At 45.0% G+C, this 22169-nt stretch overlaps 1 protein-coding gene across 3 annotated transcripts in view; it reads left to right on the top strand.

Annotated features, from left to right (window-relative positions):
- Window positions 1-22169, top strand: part of SCAPER (S-phase cyclin A associated protein in the ER) — a 520882-nt gene that overhangs the window by 493562 nt on the left and 5151 nt on the right. For all 3 annotated transcript variants that reach the window (XM_032342354.1, XM_032342353.1, XM_032342352.1), the window contains one exon: window positions 21726-21917. In XM_032342354.1, the coding sequence (XP_032198245.1) occupies window positions 21726-21917 (192 nt within the window). The remainder of the gene's footprint in view (window positions 1-21725; window positions 21918-22169) is intronic.

Below are 22169 nucleotides of genomic sequence, written 5' to 3'. Positions count from 1 at the left end.
CTTTGTGGGTATTTTTTTTATTGACATATAGCTGACGCACACTGTTGTATCATTTTTATTGGCTGCATGCTTTATGTTGTATAGACAGACCGTGGTTTACCAAACGATTTCCTGTTTTAAACTTAAGTTGTTCAACATAGATGGCAATGCTATCTACTGCGCTTGTGAAGAGGTGAGGATTTTGCTGTGTTACAGTTTCTCAGCAAGAGTTCAGTTACAGTTTCTCAGCAAGAGTTCAGCTCCTTCAGCACTCCCACATTTGGGGATGGTTTGAAACTTTTTGTCGAAGCCAACTCTTTTGTGATGAATTTACTGAACTCAGAGTTGTGTGGGAGTTAAAAGAGTTTTGCCGCTGCTGCTAGATTACAGACTGATCCTTTTCTGTAGATCAAGCATACCTCCTAAGTTTCTGTGGGCTCACCAGAATGAACAGGAAATGAGGTCGAGGGAACTGGCATTTGGAGATGGCATGGCAGCAGTGACTGGGACCAAGGGACAGAGCAGAGACTGGGCACACTGGGACACGAGGAAGCAGGCAGAGAGAGTACCAGGCGGCACAGGCAGGAGACGGGTGCTCTGTGGCTCATCAGCTGAGGAGGAAGATGCAACAGGGATGTGGAGACAACTGTCGAGAGGTGAGCTCATTATGAAGAAGAGATTAGAAAAGGGAAAAAAGCCAGATCCCCATTTTGACGCCTGCCTCCCAGAAAGACAACACTAAACTGGACATCACTTCTGACTAGAAACAAGATCAGAGAGGTCACTGCAGCCTCAGTGGATGATGAAATGATAAGAAGAAAGACTATGATAAAAAAGTAGAGAAATCAGAAATTGATAGAAATTATAGTAATTGTCAAACACTGAGACACTGTACATTATGGAGGTGCTGTTTGTAAGCATAACCCCTGATATTTGTAGAATTCTCGGTACTGTTCTTCCCATCTGTTGTCTTTTGGACCTCATTAGCTCTTCAGTGAGGCTCTACAGGGTATATTTCTGCCTCTCAAACAAGTGAGGAACCAGGGTCTGAAGAGGTGAAGCAAGTCGCGGACATGACATGATGAATCACTAGAAGACCAGGACTAGAACCCAGGTCTTACAGAGTAACTTGCACTCGGCTCAGTGTACTTTTCATTTCGTGTTGCTTAAGAAAATCCCACGTATCACAGACCCCATCTACTGGGGATCTCTAATGTGTATCCTGGGCAGGGGTTGGGGTACAGAAAATAATGCCCACTTACCAAGACAGTACACTGAGAAGCTGTTGTTCCACAACTCTGAAGACCGATTGGAAAGCTGCTGGGACATACCTGTGTGTTTTGTTCAGGAAACTTGTAAAAATCCTGGCAAGTTATAAATGAGTGCATTTTATGAGCATAAAATCGACTGCAGTCTAGCAAATAGAAGGCCTGGGTTCTAACCTACCTCTCTGCCACAAGCTGTGTGATCATTTTTGGTTTGTTGTTGTTGTTGTTGTTGTTGTTGTTTTAAGATTTTGTTTATTTATTTGACAGAGAGAGAGAGAATACAAGCAGGGGAAGTGGGAGAAGGAGAAGCAGACTCCCTACTGAGCAGGGAGCCCGATGAGGGGCTCAATTCCAGGACCCTGGAATCATGACCTGAGCCAAAGGCAGATGCTTAACTGACTGAGCCACCCAGATGCCCCTTGTGTGATCTTAAATTAATCATATTCCCTCTTGAGATTTGAGCATTTTTGACAATACAGGGAGGTATACTGGTTCTGGAAATGTTGATGGTTGATGGTTGATGATGGTGTTGATGGTTGCATGATGTTGTGAATATACTTCATGCCACTGAATTGCAGTCTTAAAGATGGTTAAAATGGTAAGTTTTATGTTATATATATTTTACCACAATAAAAAAACTTTGTTTAAAGAAGTGGATTGTTCTAGATGACCTCCCTTATGAGTTCCATGAGCCTGTGATATTTTAAAAGCTGAGATTAGAACCACAGACAGAGCAGCCTTCTGATCTCATGGGAACTCCAAGCCATTTTGTGGTTTTTCAGACGCTCCTTGCTCTGCTCCAGATTCTGTCAGCACCAGATGGCTTATTTAGTGGCCTCCATGACAGCTCATCCTTAAAAGCTGAAAATACCCTGGAGTCCCCTGGCCCCCAATTAGTAGAGGAGCTCCACTGACAGACACTGATGAGCTGGGACTTACAGGTGAGATGTCTGGGCCTTGCTCTGTGGAGCCATCTCTGGCCACAGTTCTAGCTGCATCAGAGGCTTGTGCTCACCGGCTCTCAGCCACGCTCCGTGCCATCCGGGTGCATTGGGGGAAAGAGCCTCAGGCTTACTAAGATGATAACTGCTCCTATCCCAGTAGAATCGGGGAGTTTTCTGCAATTAAAAAGCTAATTGATTATTTCATTCTAAAAACCTGTTTTATTGAATTCCCTTCCTAATCTCCCCAAAACCCAGTAATTTGCTGAGTGTTTGCTGAGGGGATGTGGTAAATAGAGCTTTCAGCTCTCTTCCCAGCTCTGGTCAAGATTCATGGAGTCTTCGCCTGGAAGCGCTCTGGAGTCTCCAGTCCAGCTGCCTCAGATTGCAGGTGGAGTAGCTGAGGCTTGGAGGAAGGGAAGGAATTGCGAGCAGGACCTGGGACGCCCCCGCCCCACCACTGGCAGTGCAGTCAGTGCCCTTTCCACCTCTCTTCTGTTCTTGGGAAGCGAATGTATTTAACCTGATGCCACGTTCTCTAAATCAGAGGAATTTCAGAGGAGAAATTATGATGCTCAATTCATTTAATGCTTCTATATCATTAGTCAGAAGTCATGTTAATTTGCAGGCCTGTATGTCCGCAGTGGGTCCTTTATTTCCTCCTGGGGAAACAGCTTGTGTCTTTATAAGACAGGAGATTTTGAACAGCCGAAGGCTGTTTTATTAGGCAACTGCTTTGCATAAAGGATTGGCACTATTTTTTTGCCACCATTTAGTCTATTAACTGGAAGTACTGAGCCCCCCTGATACCAAAGATGACTTCAGAAGAGAAACCTGAATAATAAAATATAATACCCCATTCTTGATGAAACCAATCATCTTTTTCCTATCGGGCTGCAGTATCTAATTAAAATGTTGTTTTTATAATCAAAAACTTCCTTGTATTTTATGGTAATTTCGTGACTCTTTTGAAATCCCTTCCCATTTAATTATTATAATGAACATAATTAGTAGTGCTGTCAGCCCTTCACTTTATTTACATTTTATATTGAATAATTAAATGCAGTCTGATAATTAAATTAACTCGAATGACAGATTGTTTGACTGCCTGCATATTACTGTATTGGGAATAAGCACCTTTGCATATTCCTTTTAGTTAGTGACTTTTTCATTTGGAAAGACCCCATAGATCCCAGCTCCCAGAGCCGGAGTCTCTTGTGGCAGGTGAGAGGAGGGATTCCTGTGGCCCCCTGCCCCCACCCAGCTTCTCCAGAGGGAAGTCCTTGCAGAACCCTGCACTGTACCAGAAGCTCCAGCACTTCTGGGGAGATCAGAACAGGTGAGGAAGTTGGACAGTGAAGCCTTTGAAACCAGATTCTGCCTGAGCTGGGTGACATGCATATCCCAGGTCTTCTGTAATTTGATGACTTAGTAAGAAAACCTAAACATTGATTGACTAAGCATACCTGAACTGTATCTATTGTGCTCACCTTGGACATTTCCCTGCAAACAAAAACTGGTCACTTTCTTCGTTGTACAGCATCTGCAGGTGAGGGAAGCAGAGTGACATTTTCAGAGTGGCAGTTTTCCAGAGCCCCATTTCAGCTTTTAGAACTTACAGAAGGGGCCTAATTTTTCAAACATTCTTAGGTCTTTGTCTTTCTCAAAGCGGATGGTCGCAGGTCACACCCATTTGGGAAACTCCCCTGGCCCCACGCAGGTCCATGAATGAAGTCCAGTGTGGTGGGCTCAGGGCAGAAACGCCAGTGTTTGAAGCCTTCCTGTCCTCCCAGTGTTGGCAGCTCGTTCTTTAGCTGTCACACAGGCATTCAACCTTCCGTATCTTTCTTTGTGTGACAAAGACAGTTCCTCACATAAAATGGAACTGTATGTCTAAGAAAAGCTTAACAATTTTAACAATATAACCATTTTGAAGTTACACTCTGTTATAGTACCAAAGAAAAATGTGGGATTTTTTTCCCTCCAAAAAAAGAACAATAACTTTCCTAACTATACATTAACTTCTGCCCATCCAAACATGTAACACTTCTAGTGAGTGACCTGGTTAGTATTAGAATGGCAAAATTTGCCAGTTGCCAGTTTGGGTTGATTATATTGAAAGTCACCAATTTCAAAGAAGCTAAATAAAAGGCACCTCTTACTCCCCTCATCTCTTCGGATGGGTTTTCCAACACAAGGGTAGTTTGGAGCACCACATGCTCACCCCATGTAAAGCCCCTGAGAGCTTGTAGGGAATGCCTGGCTGCCTCCCCAGGGGATCAGCTGGAGCTGATGGCAGCCCCCACCAAGCTTCAGATGGACCCTTGCACCACTCAGCACCAACCCTGGCCATGGATGCTTGTACTGTGTAACTAAGAAAGGAATGTTCTTCGCTCTTTGTGTGGGATTGCTTCCTGATTCGTAACACTTGTAATTCACACAGATCCTCCTTTATGTGGTCCAGCGGCAGTTGGTAGGGTGGTGCCTGAATGGATTCATATTGTGAATCAGTCTGCCCTGAGGTTTTGAACTCATCTCCAGTGGTTCCTAAAGTCAGATGTCATAGAGGATAAGAGCATGGATGCCTAAGTCAGCTGCCTTGGAAACCTCTATTCTGCTTTATGCTAGCAGGATGACTCTGGGCAAGTTACTGGCCGCTGAGCCTCAGTTTTCTCATCCGGAAAATGGAGGTGTCACCACTACTTCCCAGCTTGTGCAAATTGGGTGAGACAGCCTAATAGGGCCTGACCCACAGTGAATGCTCATGGACGGAGCAGTTGCTACCCCCTTGCCCTGTTAACACCATCTCACAGCACTAAATAATACACCTGCTTTAGCAATGGTTTAAATTCATAATGTTGACATAATGATCTAGGAAAAAAAAAAAAAAAGCAGGATCCTATGGATAAACTGTCTTTCCTTTACCGGTTTCCTCAGTTTCTTGTTTTTGAGGAACTCGGATCCAGAACATTCCAGGAAAATAATTATCCTGAAGTCTAACATTAAAGCTTTGAAGTTGAAAGCTAGCCATAGCTTCATCTCAGTGGGACCATAAAAAGCTGGGAACCCACTAAGCCCCTTCAGCATGGCTGTGAGACCAGGAACGTGAGTAGTGTCATTCTGAAGGCTAGTGTCTTGTGTAATTAAACTGCAAAGGGACACGAAGCTAATCACTCCCTTCCGAGTTCCATCCCAAGATGAGGCAGAGCTGTAGAAGACGCATAAGGGAAGCCAAGAAATAAACTGTCGGCACCCTCTTCCCAAAGTACCTGAACCCAGACCCTCTGAGCAGGGTGAATACAGTTAGGACAGCTGCGCACGCAAATCCCAGTCATCCTTTGCTCCCTGGAAAATCCTCTATTGGGACATCAAATATGTATAAGAAAATGATGTCAAAAGGAACGTCTGATCAGAGTTTAACTCCTGACTGGTGGTAGATCTAATTTTTCTGGGCCTGCCTTGGTCTTCAGTCACTGAGGACCTTTTTCATAAATCACCGAGACAGATTATAAAGAATTAAAGTATAACCGGGCGCCTGGGTGACTCAGTGGGTTAAGAAATAAAGTATCATCACAAAGAAAACCCCTCCACTGAGATAGGAAATTCTATCAATTCTATCATGGAAAGCCCATCGCCATGGATCAAATGCTGGTGCAGCAGTGAGGGCGGCCCAGTCCTTTCACGGCTGCTCAGCCAAGCTGTCCTGGGCACGTCTCTGCTCTTCTCTGGGCTTCACTTTCCTGCTGTCAGAAGAGCCCTTCCTACTCTGATAGAAGATGGATATATAATTCTGAGACAAAGTGTGAATACATGGCCAGACCAACATAAGTAGATAAATTTAATCATTTTCATTTCTAAGGATAGCATTCACAAATATTCCACTCTAGCCACAGCTGGTCTTGTCACTGTTCCACAAACACACCTTAAGCCTTTGTCCTTGCTGCTTTCTACCTCGAATACTTTTCCCTCAGAAGTCAGCATGGTTTGGAGAGGCTTCCAGATTTTTTTTCTCAGATGTCTTATTATCTTATCTGACTTTCCGTGACCACTGTATCTAAAACAGTAGATAAGCCCCATGGTTACTGTTTCCCCCTTTACCTTACTTTATTTTCCTTTATACACTTCCTGCCATATATTTCCTTTGTCAGTCTCCACATTCCCACTCCCATCCCCACCCCATCCCACGAGAATAGAGGTACCTTGAGAGCAGAGTCTGACCCCAGTGCCACAGCAGTGCCTGGCACTTAGCAGCTACCTAATAAGCATGCGTTTAATGAATGATTGGGTGTTGCAAGAATACAGCTTTCCTTGGGCATAATACTGCAGAAAAGGTTAAAATGGTCCCAGATTTGGAACCATACAATACTTCTGTTTTACTGACCACACTTCCTGACCTGATATAGAGCTAAAAATTTAAGAGCCATTTCCTCGGCATTACGGGTTATTTGTCTTCTAATCTATTCTAAAAGAAACCCCATAGTTTCGTTTTTGCTGGAACCAGTGTTCTGAGATCCAGAGGAAGCTACTGTGTTTAAAGATTTTGCAAATACTGTACTTGAGAAAACAGTGATATGTGAGAGAGCGCTTTGGGGGCGGATTTAGGATCATATCCTGGCCACTCTCCTTTCACTTGGATGATAAACGTGGGCCAGCTATCCTGAGTGTCACTTTCTGCAACTATAGCATAGAGACAAACCCCAGCTCCTAGGATTGTTGTGAAGAGTCCATTGTCGTCCTTATTACTCGGGTCTCAGATTTAACTCTCGGCTATGGCAGTGGATGCCTGTGGAGTCTTTGCTCACTTAGTTGGTGGCATTGTCATGGCAAATCTACTCTGACTTATGATTGGGTTTAAAAACGAAGTTTTTTGACGGGTATGTCCCACTCTAAGAAATCACACTGCAGGAAAATCTATACTCAAAGGCTCCCAAACCACCACATCATTCATTCATTTTTTTTAACACATTTCCTGAGGGCAACTTTAAATATTTTTCTTCAATCTCTTCACATGCAGGTCCTTTGGGAACGTGTCCCCTTAGTGGGGCATCAGATGCCGCACACCACGAGAGAACCTGGTGTATGAGAGGCCCTGTCGTGGCAGCGGCATGTGCTCTGGCCTCTGCTTTAAGGTCTCAGTAGTATGTTTTTCTAGCTTGATAAGAGGAACATGGACTCTGGAGCCTGGCGACCTAATAAGTTCTTGTCCCAGCTCCACCATCCTGCACCAGCCCGCTTTCTCATCCATAAAATAGGGATGGCACCAAGAATACTTCATGGCATTGTTGTGCAACGTAAGTTAGACCATGCACAATGGTGATGAGCACATTTCCTGGGCCAGAATGATGTTGATGGTGATGTTATTGAAATGGTCACTGTCTGCCTCCAGATTCCCTGCTCGTAGTGGGAGAAGCTATGGAGTATGCACTTGCTATTAGCGTAGATGGGCCATCTCTGCTGTCTGAGTATGTGTTCCCACCTAGGGAGAAGCTAGAGAAAGCTCTATGCGTCCCCTGCCTCCAAGGTCCCTCTGTGGACCTGAAAGATGCAAAAGCACCAGAGGATCCTCTTGTAGATGTCTCTGGGCCCAGTGCATTCAGTGCACTGCTCTGGTGTAGCCGCCGAAGGGGGTTGGGAGGGCCAGTCTGGCTCTGGCCAGCTGCCAGCCACCCCCTCCCCCAAGGGGCATGCCTTGTTCAGCTGGACATACCTGACAGGTGATAAACATATGCATGACTGGAGGACACTGAAGGAGAGTCTCTGCTCAGCACTTTGGGCTGGAGAAGTAAGAGGAAGGGAGACCTCACACCCAAATAATTCTCTTTTGTACGGGCAACTGCTAAACTGAAAACACACCACAGAGATAACTCAGAGGTGCATTGAGATTGTGTTAGGAAAAGAAACTGGAAAATGGCTCGCATGAATCAATGTGAACATTTAATGGGTCTTAATTGGAACCTTATCCTACTGTACTTAGAGCAGCGAGATGAAAGCAAAAGAAATCTGAGAGACCATTTATTTCACTCAAGAAAGCAGTAAACTGAAACTACAAAAAGATTTGACTACTATTATATTTTTATGATTAAATAAAATTGTCATAGACTAGTGCTAGTGAGCCCATAAATGCTCCATGGAATGCATCCGTGCTCTCTGACTGCTGTTAGGATGTGACCAGAAAATCTATCAGCCTACGCTCGCCATTTGTTAGCCCTGCTGTTCTCACACCACCCAAGATTTGACCCAAGTTCTCCTCACAGGAATGATCCGAAGTCCCCTTGGAATGTCTTTTTTAAAGCATTATTAAAAGTGTCATCTGTCCACCTCCTTCAGACACGTCCTGTAATGTCTGTAATGGATGTGTCTGTGTCCATGTGTAATTATAAGTTCTCTTTTTTTAAAGAAGCTGCTTTAGAAATCAGAACAGCTACTAGTTGAGAATTTGTGGGCAGCATATTTTGCATAATAACTCTTTTATTCATGCTTAAGAAAAAAAAGTAAGCTTTTTTTTTTGTTTTACCATATTTAAGTGTAATATCTGCACAGGTATAGGCAGCATAAGGAGGTCCGATGTGTGAATCCTCATAGCACAGGATTTTAATATTTCTGCAAGTTTACAGGTCTTCAAAGACCATTTAGCCCAGCTCCCCTCATTGCCAAAGAGGAGGAGGACCTGCTCAAAGTCGCCAACCTCGAGCCTCCTGACAAACTATCTCAGGCTTTCTGTGACCAGCCTTCCCCCTCTCCTCCTCCCCCCATCCTGTGGTAGATGGAACACAGATAATGCAAATAAACAGAAAATCCAAAATAAAGTAGTCCCTCAAATGTATGATGATGGGTCTGTATTATTTCCAAGGTCTGTGCTCTTTAGACAAGGTTCTTTCTGAAACATAAATTGAAATGGAACAGCACTTCTGAGCATAGTCCCTGACAGATTGTAGAATCCATGACTTTTAGGGTTAGCCAAGTGTTTAAGATAATCTAGCCCAACCTTCTTGTGCTGTAAGATGTGTTTGAAGGGAATTTAGAACATGCTTCATTTGAAAGGTAACTCTTCTCACAGAATAGGCAACATGAAAGAAGGAAAAAGAAGCTCTAATACAGAACAGAATGCTGGAAGTGACTTATTCTTGGGGCGATGCCAGGACCGTGTGCTTAGTGTCCATGTGAGCATTCATCCCTCATTCCTTCTCTCGCATATCCACTTCTGCCAAATGCCCAGCCTCTGGGAGATGCAGAAAGGAATACAACCCAGATCTTGTCTCGTGGAACCCATAGCCCCGGAGCAGTACTGTCAGTGCAGACAATTCAGTCCCTCCTTGTCCTTCCTTCAGCAAACATTTAACAAGTGCCTTTGGTGGCCCAGGCACTCTGGACACCCAGGATGCAGTGGGAAACAAAATAGACCAAGTCTGCCCTCCAGTTGCTGACATTCTGGGAGGGAGAAAGGGACAGACCATGAACAAACCTGGATCTGTGCTGGAGTTGCTCTAGGGGTATTTCATGGTGGAGGTGGTGCTTTGGCTGATGTCTGAAAGATACTCACTGGGTAGCAAGGAAGGAAAGACATTCGAGGCATAGAAAAGACCATAAGCAAAGGCACTGCCATGTAAAATAGCCTGACAGGTTCAGAGAACAGCAAGCTGTTCACTCCAACTGGAGTTCAGGAGGTGGGAGAAAGAACACGAGCTAGGATGCAGAAGCGGGCCAGGCCCAGGTCAAGAAGGGACCCGTGTGCTAGATCAAGAACTTGGGCATTTCCCCTCTGGAAGAGGATGAGAAGCCCCTAAACGTTACTAGCAGGAGATGATATGTTCAAACTGTGTCTCAAAGTTACTCCAGTTTGTGGGAACAGGAAAATAGGCATCAAGAGATTCATACTGGAGCCCCAGGATGGAGCAGGTGCCCCTGGTTCTGAGGTGTTCTCCGCTATGGGAGCCTAGTGGTGTCGGAGGAGCCCAGACGCCTCTTCTGCATCCTTCTGCTGGGGGTAACCAGCACTTAGCTGATCTCCCTGAGGAAGCAGAGAACAGCAAGTCAGGGGCCTTCTCAGTTTCCCTGGAGGGATACAGGAGGACAGCCACTCACCCCTCACTACATGAGGAGACCCTTGTTCCCATAGGATCACCTGCTCTCCGAAGCTTGTGAGAGGCCACAGCCCCAACTATGGGCTTTTTGTCTCTCCTCCTGACCCTGGCTGCTTTCCTTCCTCTTTCCCTTCTTCCCTCGCTCTCCTTCCTCCTGGACACTGTGCTGGTGCCTGACAGCAATGAATCCCTGGGACCACCAGGAAGAAGGCTAGTGCTTAAAGGACCTACCTCCCACACAGTCTGCCAAGATCTCTGCATTTAATCTCAGCCTAGAAATCTATTTTATGGCAGGAGCAAGTCTGGGAGGAGAAAAACTTCTTGCAGTGCTAACCAATGGACTTTTCATGTTTCTCTGCTTTAAATTTGATTGGCTTATGTATGTGGACAGACTTCAAATTTCTCTCCTGTGATACTTAAATAAAGCCACTCCATACCCTCCCTACTCTACCCACAAGGCATCAGGTTAGTGAGTTTGGGGCATGCCATTTTCTTTCTATGATTCATAGAGGTCACTGACCTCAAGGCCCCTCCTGTCACATTGTTTCTATCCCGGGCCCGGGCTTCCCGTATGAATAAGACTGGTCAATAGCGATGTGGACAGAGCGACTTGGCCTGGTTGCTGTGACTGCTGCCTCTTTGCCCCAGCATTTGTAGCAGGACCAGTTTTACAGAGAGGAACGTAACTACTTTTGTTTCTGGTCTGCTAGAAAAAATATTCTTTGTTCCAATCATTTACAGACTCTCTCTGCTGTCTCTTTTAATGAATCTAGATGTCTAGACACCTATATTTGCCCCTCTGTTGAGGACATCTTGTCTCTGACAAGAAAAAGAAAAAAGCAAAACAAGAATTCTTAAGCGTGAAGAATTTGCTTGGTAAGATTTAACTATTTGTATACATGTGTGTGTGAGTGTATGCTCAACTTACCTTACCACCTGACCGACAGAACCGGCTTGACCTGCAGTTTGACAGGCTCACAAGGGTTGCAGAAGGCAGCTGCCACCGCCCCACCCACCCCTGCTTACTGTTCTGTTGTCCCAGGAGGTTGTTGAATTCCACAGGGTGCTGGCCAGAATACCTGGCCAGCTCGTCTCACAGATGCAAAGATAGTATCACTTGACAACCTTGACGTCTCTGAGCCAAGCAAGCCCGGGGCCCCCGATGCAGCCCTTGGAATTGGGTTTAGGGACCAAACCTCAGCCCTAATTCATTCATTCCCCTGATACTCACTAAGCACCTATCATTTGTCAGGCACTGCGCTAGGCACCATGCCAGATAGCAGAGAGAGAGCAGTGAGTAAAAGGAGCACAGCCCCTGTCCCTACCGAGCTCACAGCCTTGAGACTTTTGAAAACTGGGAATTTACATCTGTTCTTTGCCTGAACAAGTGTCCATGTGCCTGGAGCCAAGCAGGGCCATGTGTATGGTTCCATCTTCTGGTCCATGGCAGACATGGGGCTGGGGTCCTGAGGAAATAAGTTATTTAGAAACTTGCCGGCAGGCATTCTGAATATCTAAATAATTAATAAATAAAGAAATAAAACAAAATGCAGAGCTTCCTAAAACCCATGAGGGAACTCCTAAATAGGGGGAAATTCAGGATCACTCTTGGATCCTAGCAAAATCAGCAGGCTTCATAGAGTACAAGTAGATAAAACAGAATTTGGCCATTTTCCATTTTGTTTCCTTGAATGTGGATGATCTCTAGAGAGCTAAAGATTTCACTATAGACCACCATGGTTGTATCCATGACTGACAGGTAGACATACACATATATATATATTTACGTACGTAGGTAAGAAACTCCTTTCTCTAGCTTATTGCTATTATGTAGTGCCATGGTTTTGGTATTGTCGGGGAATGAATTGTTCCCACATAAGTGGTCATTTGCAAATTACCAAAATTACCTTTAATGATGTTTATTTGACATTAACTATTTGTGATCATTTTTTAAAAATATTATAGTTCCCTGCCTTCTTAAACTTTAATTCTATTTAATATATTATATATTTTTTGATGCCTTGAGAAATAATATGTAGGTGCACCTGAGTGGCTCAGTCAGTTAAGCATTGAGCTCTTGGTTTGGGCTCAGGTCATGATCTCTGGGTTGTGAGATCGAGCCCCGAATGGGCTCCCTCACTCTTTGCCACTCCCCCTGCTCGTGCATGCACGCTCTCTGTCTCTCTCTCTCAAATAAATAAATAAATCCTTCTTTTAAAAAAAAAAGAGAAATTAATATCTACCATAGTGTTAGGCACATGAGGATTACTGTGTGTGTGGAAGCAAATTTTAAAGTGTAGAGTACTAAGTAAAGATAATGGGTTCTAATAAGATACTTTACTACAATATGGTAATGTTCTCAAAACCAAATGAAAAGGGTAGGGATAGTTAGTCTTCTACCAAGTGGTTCCAGACAACTTTCTGAATTTTCATTTCTGTTCAATTCCCACCTCTTCATTTATTGCTGTTGACTGATACTGATACTTCTTTCTGTTGTCAGTTTATCCCCAGCAGTCTCCTAATTTGCTGATTCCAATCTATTATAGGCCAGAAAACCACTTTTATTAGACTTGCTTCTGAAACATGAGTTGGTAGACTGAATTGGAGCTTGCAGAACTTTCCTGTGAGTAATTGACATAGATTTTGTGGAAAGACTGGGCATTCTGAGGGCAGGGATGTCTGTGACTTATCTCTAGCTCCTTCCAGGTGCCTCATACTGCACTTGGCCAGAGTAGATGCTCAGTAAACCTTTCATGAATAGACTAATTTGTCTGCTCGGAGGCCTGCTTGCTCACTTCCTGGTTCTGGGCTGGATTCCAGGTAGTCACAGTTGGAGGAAAGGGGCCCTCTGGGTAAGGAGAATCCGGCTGTTTTCCATTTACATAACAGGATAGACTCCACAGCCTTCCTAGCCACTCTCCTTGGGATCCTATGCAATGAGTGCAGCAGTTGTCATTTTACAGACATAAAATCTACAGACTCTCCCAGGCCTGTTCCATTTCTACACCAGACTCACCACTACTCAGTACCCCACCTCCACTTTCCTTTTTTTTTCTTTTTTAAATTTAAATTATTCAAGTTATACCAAGGATTCACATTATCAGTATATTATACTCAATAGCATTTGTTTCCAGAGTATCAGACCAGCTTTGCGGGCACTCAGAACTCAGAAGACCGATGGCGGCAAGAGTCACAAGCCAGCGCTCACCGCAGAGCAACACCGCCCAGCAGCCTGCCCTGGAGCGTCTGGCTCTCTCCCCGACCCCCCTTTCAGATCCTTCGGTCTTATGGTTTGAGGCAAACCCTTAGCACCACCCAGCACAGCCAAGAACTGGTTATTTGATACCTAGCCAAGCAGAATATAGGTTTTTGAAGAAAGGCCTTTTGTGTTGGTTTAATCTGTGTATGTCGGCTGGTTTAGTCTTTGTGTGATGGCCGTGTGTCATCCTCATCTTCACGTGGGCTGGCAGAGGTGTGCGAGAAGCTGGCTGGCAGCCAGACATGGGAAGGAACTCCAGCGAAGCGACAGAAAGGCTCTGTGCCCAGGAAGGGGCGGCCTCAGGACTCTCCTGGGCAGGCCTGGGAGGTGAGAGGCCACCACTCAGTCAGAGGAGTTTTCCAGACCCAGCTCCACCAGTGACCAGCTGGGGGGAGCTGGGGCAAGTCTCTCGAACTTTCTGAGTGTTAGATTTCTTCTTATAAAAGAGCAGAGTCATCCCTGTCTACCTGCTTCAGAGTGTTCAGAGACTGAGACCATGTAGGTAAGGAGCTTTATAAACTCTTGAGTACTGGCTCTGCCCGTGACAGGCTTTACATTGTGGTGAGTGTTGCTGAGCTTCTAGCAATGCAGTGTCCTAGAGGACTTTGGATTCCTTCACACCAAATGAGAGAGCAGTGTCACTCATGACCTGCTTTGGTGGGGGGAGGGTTTGGATCTTTTCCAGACCCTTCTCTATGACCAGGCCAAGGAGAGCTGAATTGGTACTCAGGACCTTGAGGTTCCCAAACCCAACTTCCTTCTAGGGTAGAAGATAGCTTATCATAAAATTCATTCTTTAGGGAAGTCTTAGGAGTCAGTTCGGGCTGTAGTGTGGTTCTCACAGTTCTGGAGACTGGACGTCTGAAATCAGGGTGCCAGCCTGCTTGGGTTCTGAGGAGGACTCTCTTCCAGGTTGCAGACAGCCAGCTTCTTGTATTCTCACAGGCCGGGAGCAGCCCTGAGAGCTCTCTGAGGTCTCCTCTATAAGGACACTAACCCTATTCATGAGCGCTCCTTCGTTGTCATTTTCAGTCACCTCCCGAAGGCCCCACCTCCTGATGCCATCACACTGGGGGTTAGGATTTCAACATGAGTGGAGGAGGGACATGAACATTCATTCTATAACAAGGGACAACATATGCAGACCTGCGGCAACATGACGTGAAGCCCGTTGAAACCTCTGAGTCAGAAAATGGGCTCTGGACCTAAGAAGAAGAGATGTAGTAGGATTCTTCCCCAAGGCCAGGCACAGATGAATTTGTTAACTATAAACCCCCTGTCACTTTGATTCACTCATTCCAGTAACTCTCATGTGCCTAGTCTTCCAGGAGAGCAATGGAACACACAAGAGTGAAAGACACAGTCCTGGCCCTTTTGGAACTGGAAATGAAGCTATACACACTTACATCGTAATTGCAGCTGCCATGTTTTTGGTTTGAAAATGAAGGACTGTTGCTGGCTGTGCTGCCTGGGCAGATTTCCTGGGCTTAAGGATTTCCTTATGTGCTTTAAGGGAAGCTCATCACAGGTCTGAATCAGGAGCCCACAACACAAGCCTATTAGCTTTAGCCCTTCTTGCTCTGTTTTCAGATTGACAAGTCTAGCATAACAGCCTCAACAGCCTCAACACACACACACACACACACACACACACACACACACACAGAGTTAGCTAAGCCTCTCTTTCTCTGTACCACTCATCTTTGTTTCTTGGATCGTGCTTATGCTGGGATTTTCTTTTCAGAGCTGTCAGAATGTACTTCCTACCCCACCACCGCAAGATCCTGGCTGGCATCCCCAGCTCTGTTTGCAGAGCTCTGTCCTGTGCAGGCAGGGCCAGGGAGAGGCCATGGCAGTGGCTTCGCAGGTAGCCTGAAGCTTTCCGAGGAGTCTCCGCCAGAATGCAGGGCCTGCTGCTGCCAGACCCCCATTCTAATGTGTGGCCCTTATGGAAAGAGGAGGGTGGGATGATGGAAACCACTCATTAGGTCTCCTACTGGGAGGGGACTTCTGGTCCTACAAGTATATGGAAGCCAGATCCAGCAGGAGAAGACTTGGAGCAGCAAAACTGGTGAGATAACCATTCACATTATAGTCACAGATTCACATTATAGTCTAAACCCTGAAGGCTACCATCTATCTCTCTCCCTTTCTTTTTCTTTTAATTCCAGTGTAGTTAACAGACAGTGTTACATTAGTTTCAGGTGTCCAGTATAGTGATTCAGCAGTTCTATACAGTCCTCAGTGCTCATGATGATCCCCCCACCTAGTTCACCCATCCCCCCACCACCTCCCCTCTGCAAATAATTTATCTGTTCTGTACAGTTGAGAGTCCGTTGTCTTTTCTTCTTTGCTCATTTGTTTTCTTTCTTAAATTCCAAATATGAGCCTCTGTCTCTCTCTGACTTCTTTAATAATATTTTTTAAAGATATATTTATTTATTTGAGAGAGAGAACACGAGCAGGGCGGGGAAAGGTGCCCCTCTGACTGACTTCTTTCACTTAGCATTTTACCCCTCTAGATTCATCCACATAGTTGCAAATGGCAATATTTCATTCTTTTCATGGCTGAGTCTTATTCCATTGTGTATATCCACCATATCGTCTTTACCCATTCATCAGTCGGTAGACACGCAGGCTGCTTCCCTAAGTTGACTATCGTAAATAATGCTGCAGTAAACATATGGGTGCATGTGTCTTTTTGAATTAGTGTTTTTGTCTTCTCTGGATAAATACCCTCTAGTGGAATTACTGGATCATATGGGAATTCTATTTACTATTTTGAGGAACCTCCATACAGTTTTCCCCAGTGGCTGCACCAGTTTGCATTCCCACCAACACTGCAAGAGGATTCCCCTTTCTCCACATCCTCGCCCGCACTTGTCATTTCTTGTGTTTTTTATTTTAGTCATTCTGAATGACACCTCACACCTCAGGTGATATTTCTTTGTGGTTTTGATTTGCATTTCTCTGATAATGAGTGATGTTGAGCATCTTTTCATGTGTCTGTTGGCCATTCAGATCTCTTCTTTGGAGAAATGTCTGTTCGTGTCATCTGTCCATTTTTTAATTGGATTATTTGGTTTTAGGTGTTGAGTTGTTTAAGTTTGGTTTTTGGTTTGGTTTGGTTTTCTTTTGTTTTTTTAGAGAGAGCATGTGTAGGAGTGGGAATGGGGGTGCAGCAGAGGAAGAGAGAGAGAGAGACAGAATTTTAAACAGACTTCATGCCCAGCCAGGATCCCAAAGCAGGACTCAGTCTCAGGACTCCTGAGATCAGGACCTGAGCTGAAATCAAGAGTCAGACACTTAAGTGACTGAACCACCCAGGTATCCCTATAAGCTCATTATACATTTTGGATACTAACCCCTTATGTCATTTGCATATTTTTGCTCCCATTCTGTAGGCTGTCTTATAATTTTGTTGATTGTTCCCTTTGCTGTGCAGAATATCTATCCCTATTTTATAGAAAGGACCCTGAGGCTCAAATTGGTTAACTGACCAGAGCTAGCCTTAGGGCCCAGGGCTACCCAATAGCAAGCCCTCTTGAGCCTGTAGATTTGTGACTTACGGCCACTGAGAGACAATTGATTCCCCATCAACTCTGAAATATACCTGGTTAGCAAGGGTAGTCTTTCTTTCTTTTTTTTTTTTCTTTTAATTTTATTAATTTGACAGAGAAAGAGACAGCGAGAGAGGGAACACAAACAGGGGGAGTGGGAGAAGGAGAAGCAGGCTTCCCTCTGAGTAGGGAGCCCACTGGGGGGCTCCATCACAGGACCCTGGGATCATGACCTGAGCTGAAGGCAGATGCTTAACGACTGAAATATTATGCTGGCCAGGAGCAGTTGAGGAATCAGCGCTGTGCTATGGGCTGAATTGTGTCCCCCAAAATGCATATTCTGTCCCTTAACCCCCAATGTGACTGTACTTGGAGATGAATAAGGTCATAAGGTGGAGTCTTAATGAGATAGGATTGGTGGCCTTGTAAGACTAGAAAGAGAGCTCTCTCTTTCTGTGTACACTCACCGAGGCAAGCACTCAGGGAGGTGTCGGTCTACGCACCAAGAAGAGAGCACTCGTCAACCATGCTGGCACCCTGATCTTAGACTTTCAGGCTCCAGAACTATAAGAAAATAAATTTCCGTTGTTTAAGCCATCCAGTCTATGGTATTTTGATACGGCAGCCGGAACAGACTAAAGCAGGCTGGTATTTGCATCTAGGAGCTTCTCTCCACCTAAAATTCCTCCCCACCCATCTGCCCTGAGGTCCAACCCACCCTCTCAGTGCAGCCTTCCACGTTTACCTAAAAGTAATCCTTCCCTCCCGCGGGGTCCCCTAATCCTTTGTCCTTCCCTTCTGATGACCCAGTCTCCTCTGTATTAGTTGTCATTTGCGTACATACCTCTGCTCCCTGAGAGCTGAAGCATGGATTCTGTGTTCCTATAGCACTTGGCACAGGAGGCACTCAGTAAATGTCGGCTGAATTTAGAGCTCTCTCCCGGCTTTGCCTCTCACTGCACCAAGTTATACTTCACCTATACTCTCTACTTTGTGAAAGCACAACAATTAGAGCTGGTGGATGGCCAGAGGTTGGCAGATGAAGGAATCAGCACATCCAGTTATCTTGAAGGAATCAGCACATCCAGTTATCTAGTCCAGATTCCTTTTAAAAAAAAATTTTTTTTTTACTAGATTCCTTCTTAACACTAGCATTCAGATCCTCCTGGCCCTCCAGCAGGCTGTAGTACACATTGGCAGCATGTAAAGCCTTCTTATAAAGCCCCTTCTTCCCAGAACTGTTGATAGTTCCAGAACAAAGAGAGAGTGGGCGGTCCTTCCCCCTCCCCGCCACCATCATTCCCCCAAACCCCTGTCAATCATACTAACGAAAAAAGTGGTGAATACCAGGACATTTGGGTAAGAGATGTCCTTCACTGATGGTGGAATTATGCCCACCGGTTTCTGCTGAGAAGACCAGAGGAGGGACCCATGGTGCTCATAAGTACTCTTTCTTGTGTTCTAACACAGGCAAATAGTTTCCGTATGATTTGTCTTAAATTCAAAGTGTAGGAATCTAGTTTTGAATGAAAAGGAATATATTTAAAGATCCAGCACCCTTGGTCATGTTCTCTCTCTTTATTTGGGCACTGGTGACACAGGTGTTTTCACTTTATAAAAATGGAGCTGTTTACTTGATGAGAAGTTTACTTTTGAAAAAATTCTCTACCTTGAAACCCAGAGAAACTGGACCATTTTCCCAGCGTTACACAACAAATTGGTGCCGGGAGTAAAGGCAAGAACCCAGGCCTCCCAGCTCTTTAGTTAGTACCTATGTGGAACTGCGCCTAAGAGCAAGTGGAAAGTTCAATTTCAATTTCTTTTGATCTGATTGTTGCTGGAAATTCCCCTCATTTCCTTGGAGCGCTGCTGTGCATCTGAAAGTGGACATCATATTGGAGAGGGGGTCTTCTCGTTATTATGGAGCCATCCTGGCCCCCTACATGCTGTCTAACTGATGACTCTGACCCCCAAAGAAATCTATAGCCAAGCACCTCCTTTCTCTCAGGGCAGTGGTCTGGAAAGGAGCTCTGTGGGAAGCCCCTTTGGGTGTGTGTTGGCCTGTGTGCCCTGAAAGGAAGGGCAGGTGGCCTGGCCAGGCTCAGGGTAGAACTCACCTTAGGCCTTATCAGCAGCCACTGGTCTAGAGAAAGGTGACAGACCGATAATTACAGCTCCATCTGGAAGGCAGAGAGAGAGAAAACATCCTTGTAAATCTGAGATTTTTCTTAACTGTTTGCATTTCATTCATTTGCCAAGACTTTCATATTCCGTGATGACTCTCTAAACCTTGGAAAGCTGGAGCAGCTCGTGTGACATTTGACCATGCCAAGGCCTGAGAGCGAGTGACTGGATGAAATAAACCTGAGCCTTGCCCTCAGCCCCTGATCTGCACCAAGCCTCTCGGGCAACTCTCTCCTGGCCCCGAAGGCCCTGCTCAGCAAGATCATGCTCTCTGTGCCCCAGCCTTGCTTCCCCGCCCCTGTGGGAAGTGATGAGCCTAATGACCACTCACCTGTGCTCACTGACAGCAAAATGCCACCCTTCTGTACCAGAATTACCCAGGAGTGGTCTTGCCCACGAGGTCTCAGTGCCCTAGTTTGGCCCCACCCCGGACTTCCTAATCTTGTCTTCCCACAGTGTCAGAAATATGGTTCAAAGGACAGTGCTGATGAGATACCCCACTGCCTCACAGGCAAGCCAGGGGGTGTGGCTCTTAACCACCCCCCCCCCACCCTTCCCCAGCAGACCTCTTACCTATAACCTGATTAAGTTCTCTCCTGGGTGGTCCTATGGGTAGAACACCCTACCCAAGGTGACCAAACTTCCTAACTCCATTTGTGTCTTCTGCACTATAGAGACTTAAAAATAGTGGCCTCTGGTAGGTCATCTCATGAGACTGCTGGTGACCTCTGTAAGCTCACTTCTTCAACGGGCAAGTGAGAGCCAGCTCCATTCCTGGAAGGAACTTCCAGGCCCCCGAGGGGCTCTGCTTTGGCCCATGAGGGTCAGGAGTCCAGGTGGAAGAAGTTCTCATTAAGCTGGCACATTCTGTGCTCATTTACCAGGAACCAGGAGCTGTCATCTGTGAGTTAACATTGTGCCTGTGCCAGCCAGACTGGCTGGTTTAATATCTTTTCAATTAGTGAATCTTCCAATAATAGCATTTTAACAATGAAGTTCCAAAGAAAAAAACTTCTGCTTCATTTTTGGACAAGGGGGAAAAGAGACTTATAATAATGGGATCATTATAAATTCTAAAGTGGTGGTCATTTGGCTGTGCTACAAAATTTGTAGCTAATAATTAAAATAAAGCTTTAAGTAAATGCTTTATCAATAAAATAGATGATGGGACATATTTTTCTCAGCCAGTGGTCAGAAACGGCTGCACCTAGCCATGTGCTGAATTGTCACACTGTGAGTCTTTAAAATTCCTGCTGGATTTGAAGGTATTAACAAGTCCCTATCAACATTCTCTAAAGGTTTTTGATGTCATTTTAGCTATTGAACTAAAATATGTGAACTATTACTTTGTTGATTTTGTTCTTAAACCGAACTGCATTATCATCTGAGAGTGTGTTCTTAAAGTATTGTTAAAAGTACTTTGAAAACTTGTAAATCCCTGTAATTTATGTTTCTCCTGCCTCTGCTATTTCACTCTGTCCTTCTGGTTTTAATTTGAATGCAGTCCTGTCTGGGTGTGTACCTGTAAAATTATGTTTTTCCAAGTACAATTTACAGTCCTGACCTTAGATTTTACAGTGTTCCTAGCTTTCTATGAGCTTCCTCTTATACCAAGAAGTGGGCTTTGGGTCACCAAGCTCTTTCATATTAGAACCGTCTAATCAAGGTTACTTGAAACAGATCTGATTTTGACATTTCCTTAGTTTATCATGGAGGACTAGGGAGTAAATTAGGAGGGCTTCCCTTCAAGCCCATTAATTGCATTGCCCCATTTCTTAAAATGTACACAGTTGTAAACCTAGACTGCTTCAAGACGAGAGTCTCATTTATCTAAACAATTCTCCTTTTAGACTCAATGGCACTGATGGAAACACAGATAAGGAGTATGGATCAGAGGAAGGATCTTTGGGAGCCTGTGCTTGCTGAAACTTCCCACTCTCCTTACAGTCCCCTTTTCTTTGCAAGGGCTCATCTGCGTAGTGAATAGGTCTGTCTATTCCAGGAGCGAGGTTAGGGGAAGACTGCAGCAGGCAGAGGGGTAGGAGAGGGCATCTTTCTTCTGAGCGAGCTTTTGGCAGGTTTCAAGCAATAGGGCTGCTCTGCTTTAAGGGGGAGAAGGGGCAGGCGCTTTATTAAAGCGGTGTGTATCCTGAATCCATTTCGTAGGCACCCTCTCTCCTTTGGCAGCCATGCTCTTTACTGTGGAGTGTAAATGGCTGCAGAACTTTGGGAAGGAGATTTCTTTTCTTTCTGTTCCTTTCCAGTAGCACTTAGGAGTTCCGAGTCTCTCTTTTTTTGTTGTTTTTTTTGTTGTTGTTGTTCTTTTTCCTCTCCCTCTCTCCTTCCACTCCTTCTGCCTGTCCTCCATGTTTCTTACAGACACTGTTGGGGCTGCAGGAGGAAGGAGCAGGCACGGCTCTCTGGCAGTTGACATAGGTTCCCTCCTGTTTCAGGTAATCGTACAGTCTGGCCGCCACCCCACGGTCCTGCAGAAGCTCTGCCAGCTGCCCTTCCAGTATTTCAGTGACCCACGGCTGATCAAAGTGCTGTTCCCTTCACTTATCGCTGCTTGTTACAACAACCGTCAGAACAAGATCATTCTGGAGCAAGAGATGAGCTGTGTTTTACTGGCCACGTTCATTCAGGTACCTTCTGTCTCCTGCCTGATCCCCTGGCTTTATGTGTAAGCTAATGCAGTGGAAAAGTAAAAGTGAACCAGCTGTTTATTTTTGCCATTTTGAATTTTGCACGTATCTCTGTGCTTGAAAATTACTTTCTAAAATATGAGGGTAATAAAACTGGGGTTGAGTGTTATGCAACTTCTACTTGGAGGATTTCAAGAAAAGGACATTTTTCCAGTTGATGAAATGGTAAAACCCACACCAAGGAAATGTTTT

The sequence above is a fragment of the Mustela erminea genome, chromosome 5 (genome assembly GCF_009829155.1).
Source record: "Mustela erminea isolate mMusErm1 chromosome 5, mMusErm1.Pri, whole genome shotgun sequence".
In the NCBI taxonomy this organism is placed as follows: Eukaryota; Metazoa; Chordata; class Mammalia; order Carnivora; family Mustelidae; genus Mustela; species Mustela erminea.
Note: the sequence above shows the minus strand (reverse complement) of the source record. Positions and strands in the feature narration are given on the sequence as shown.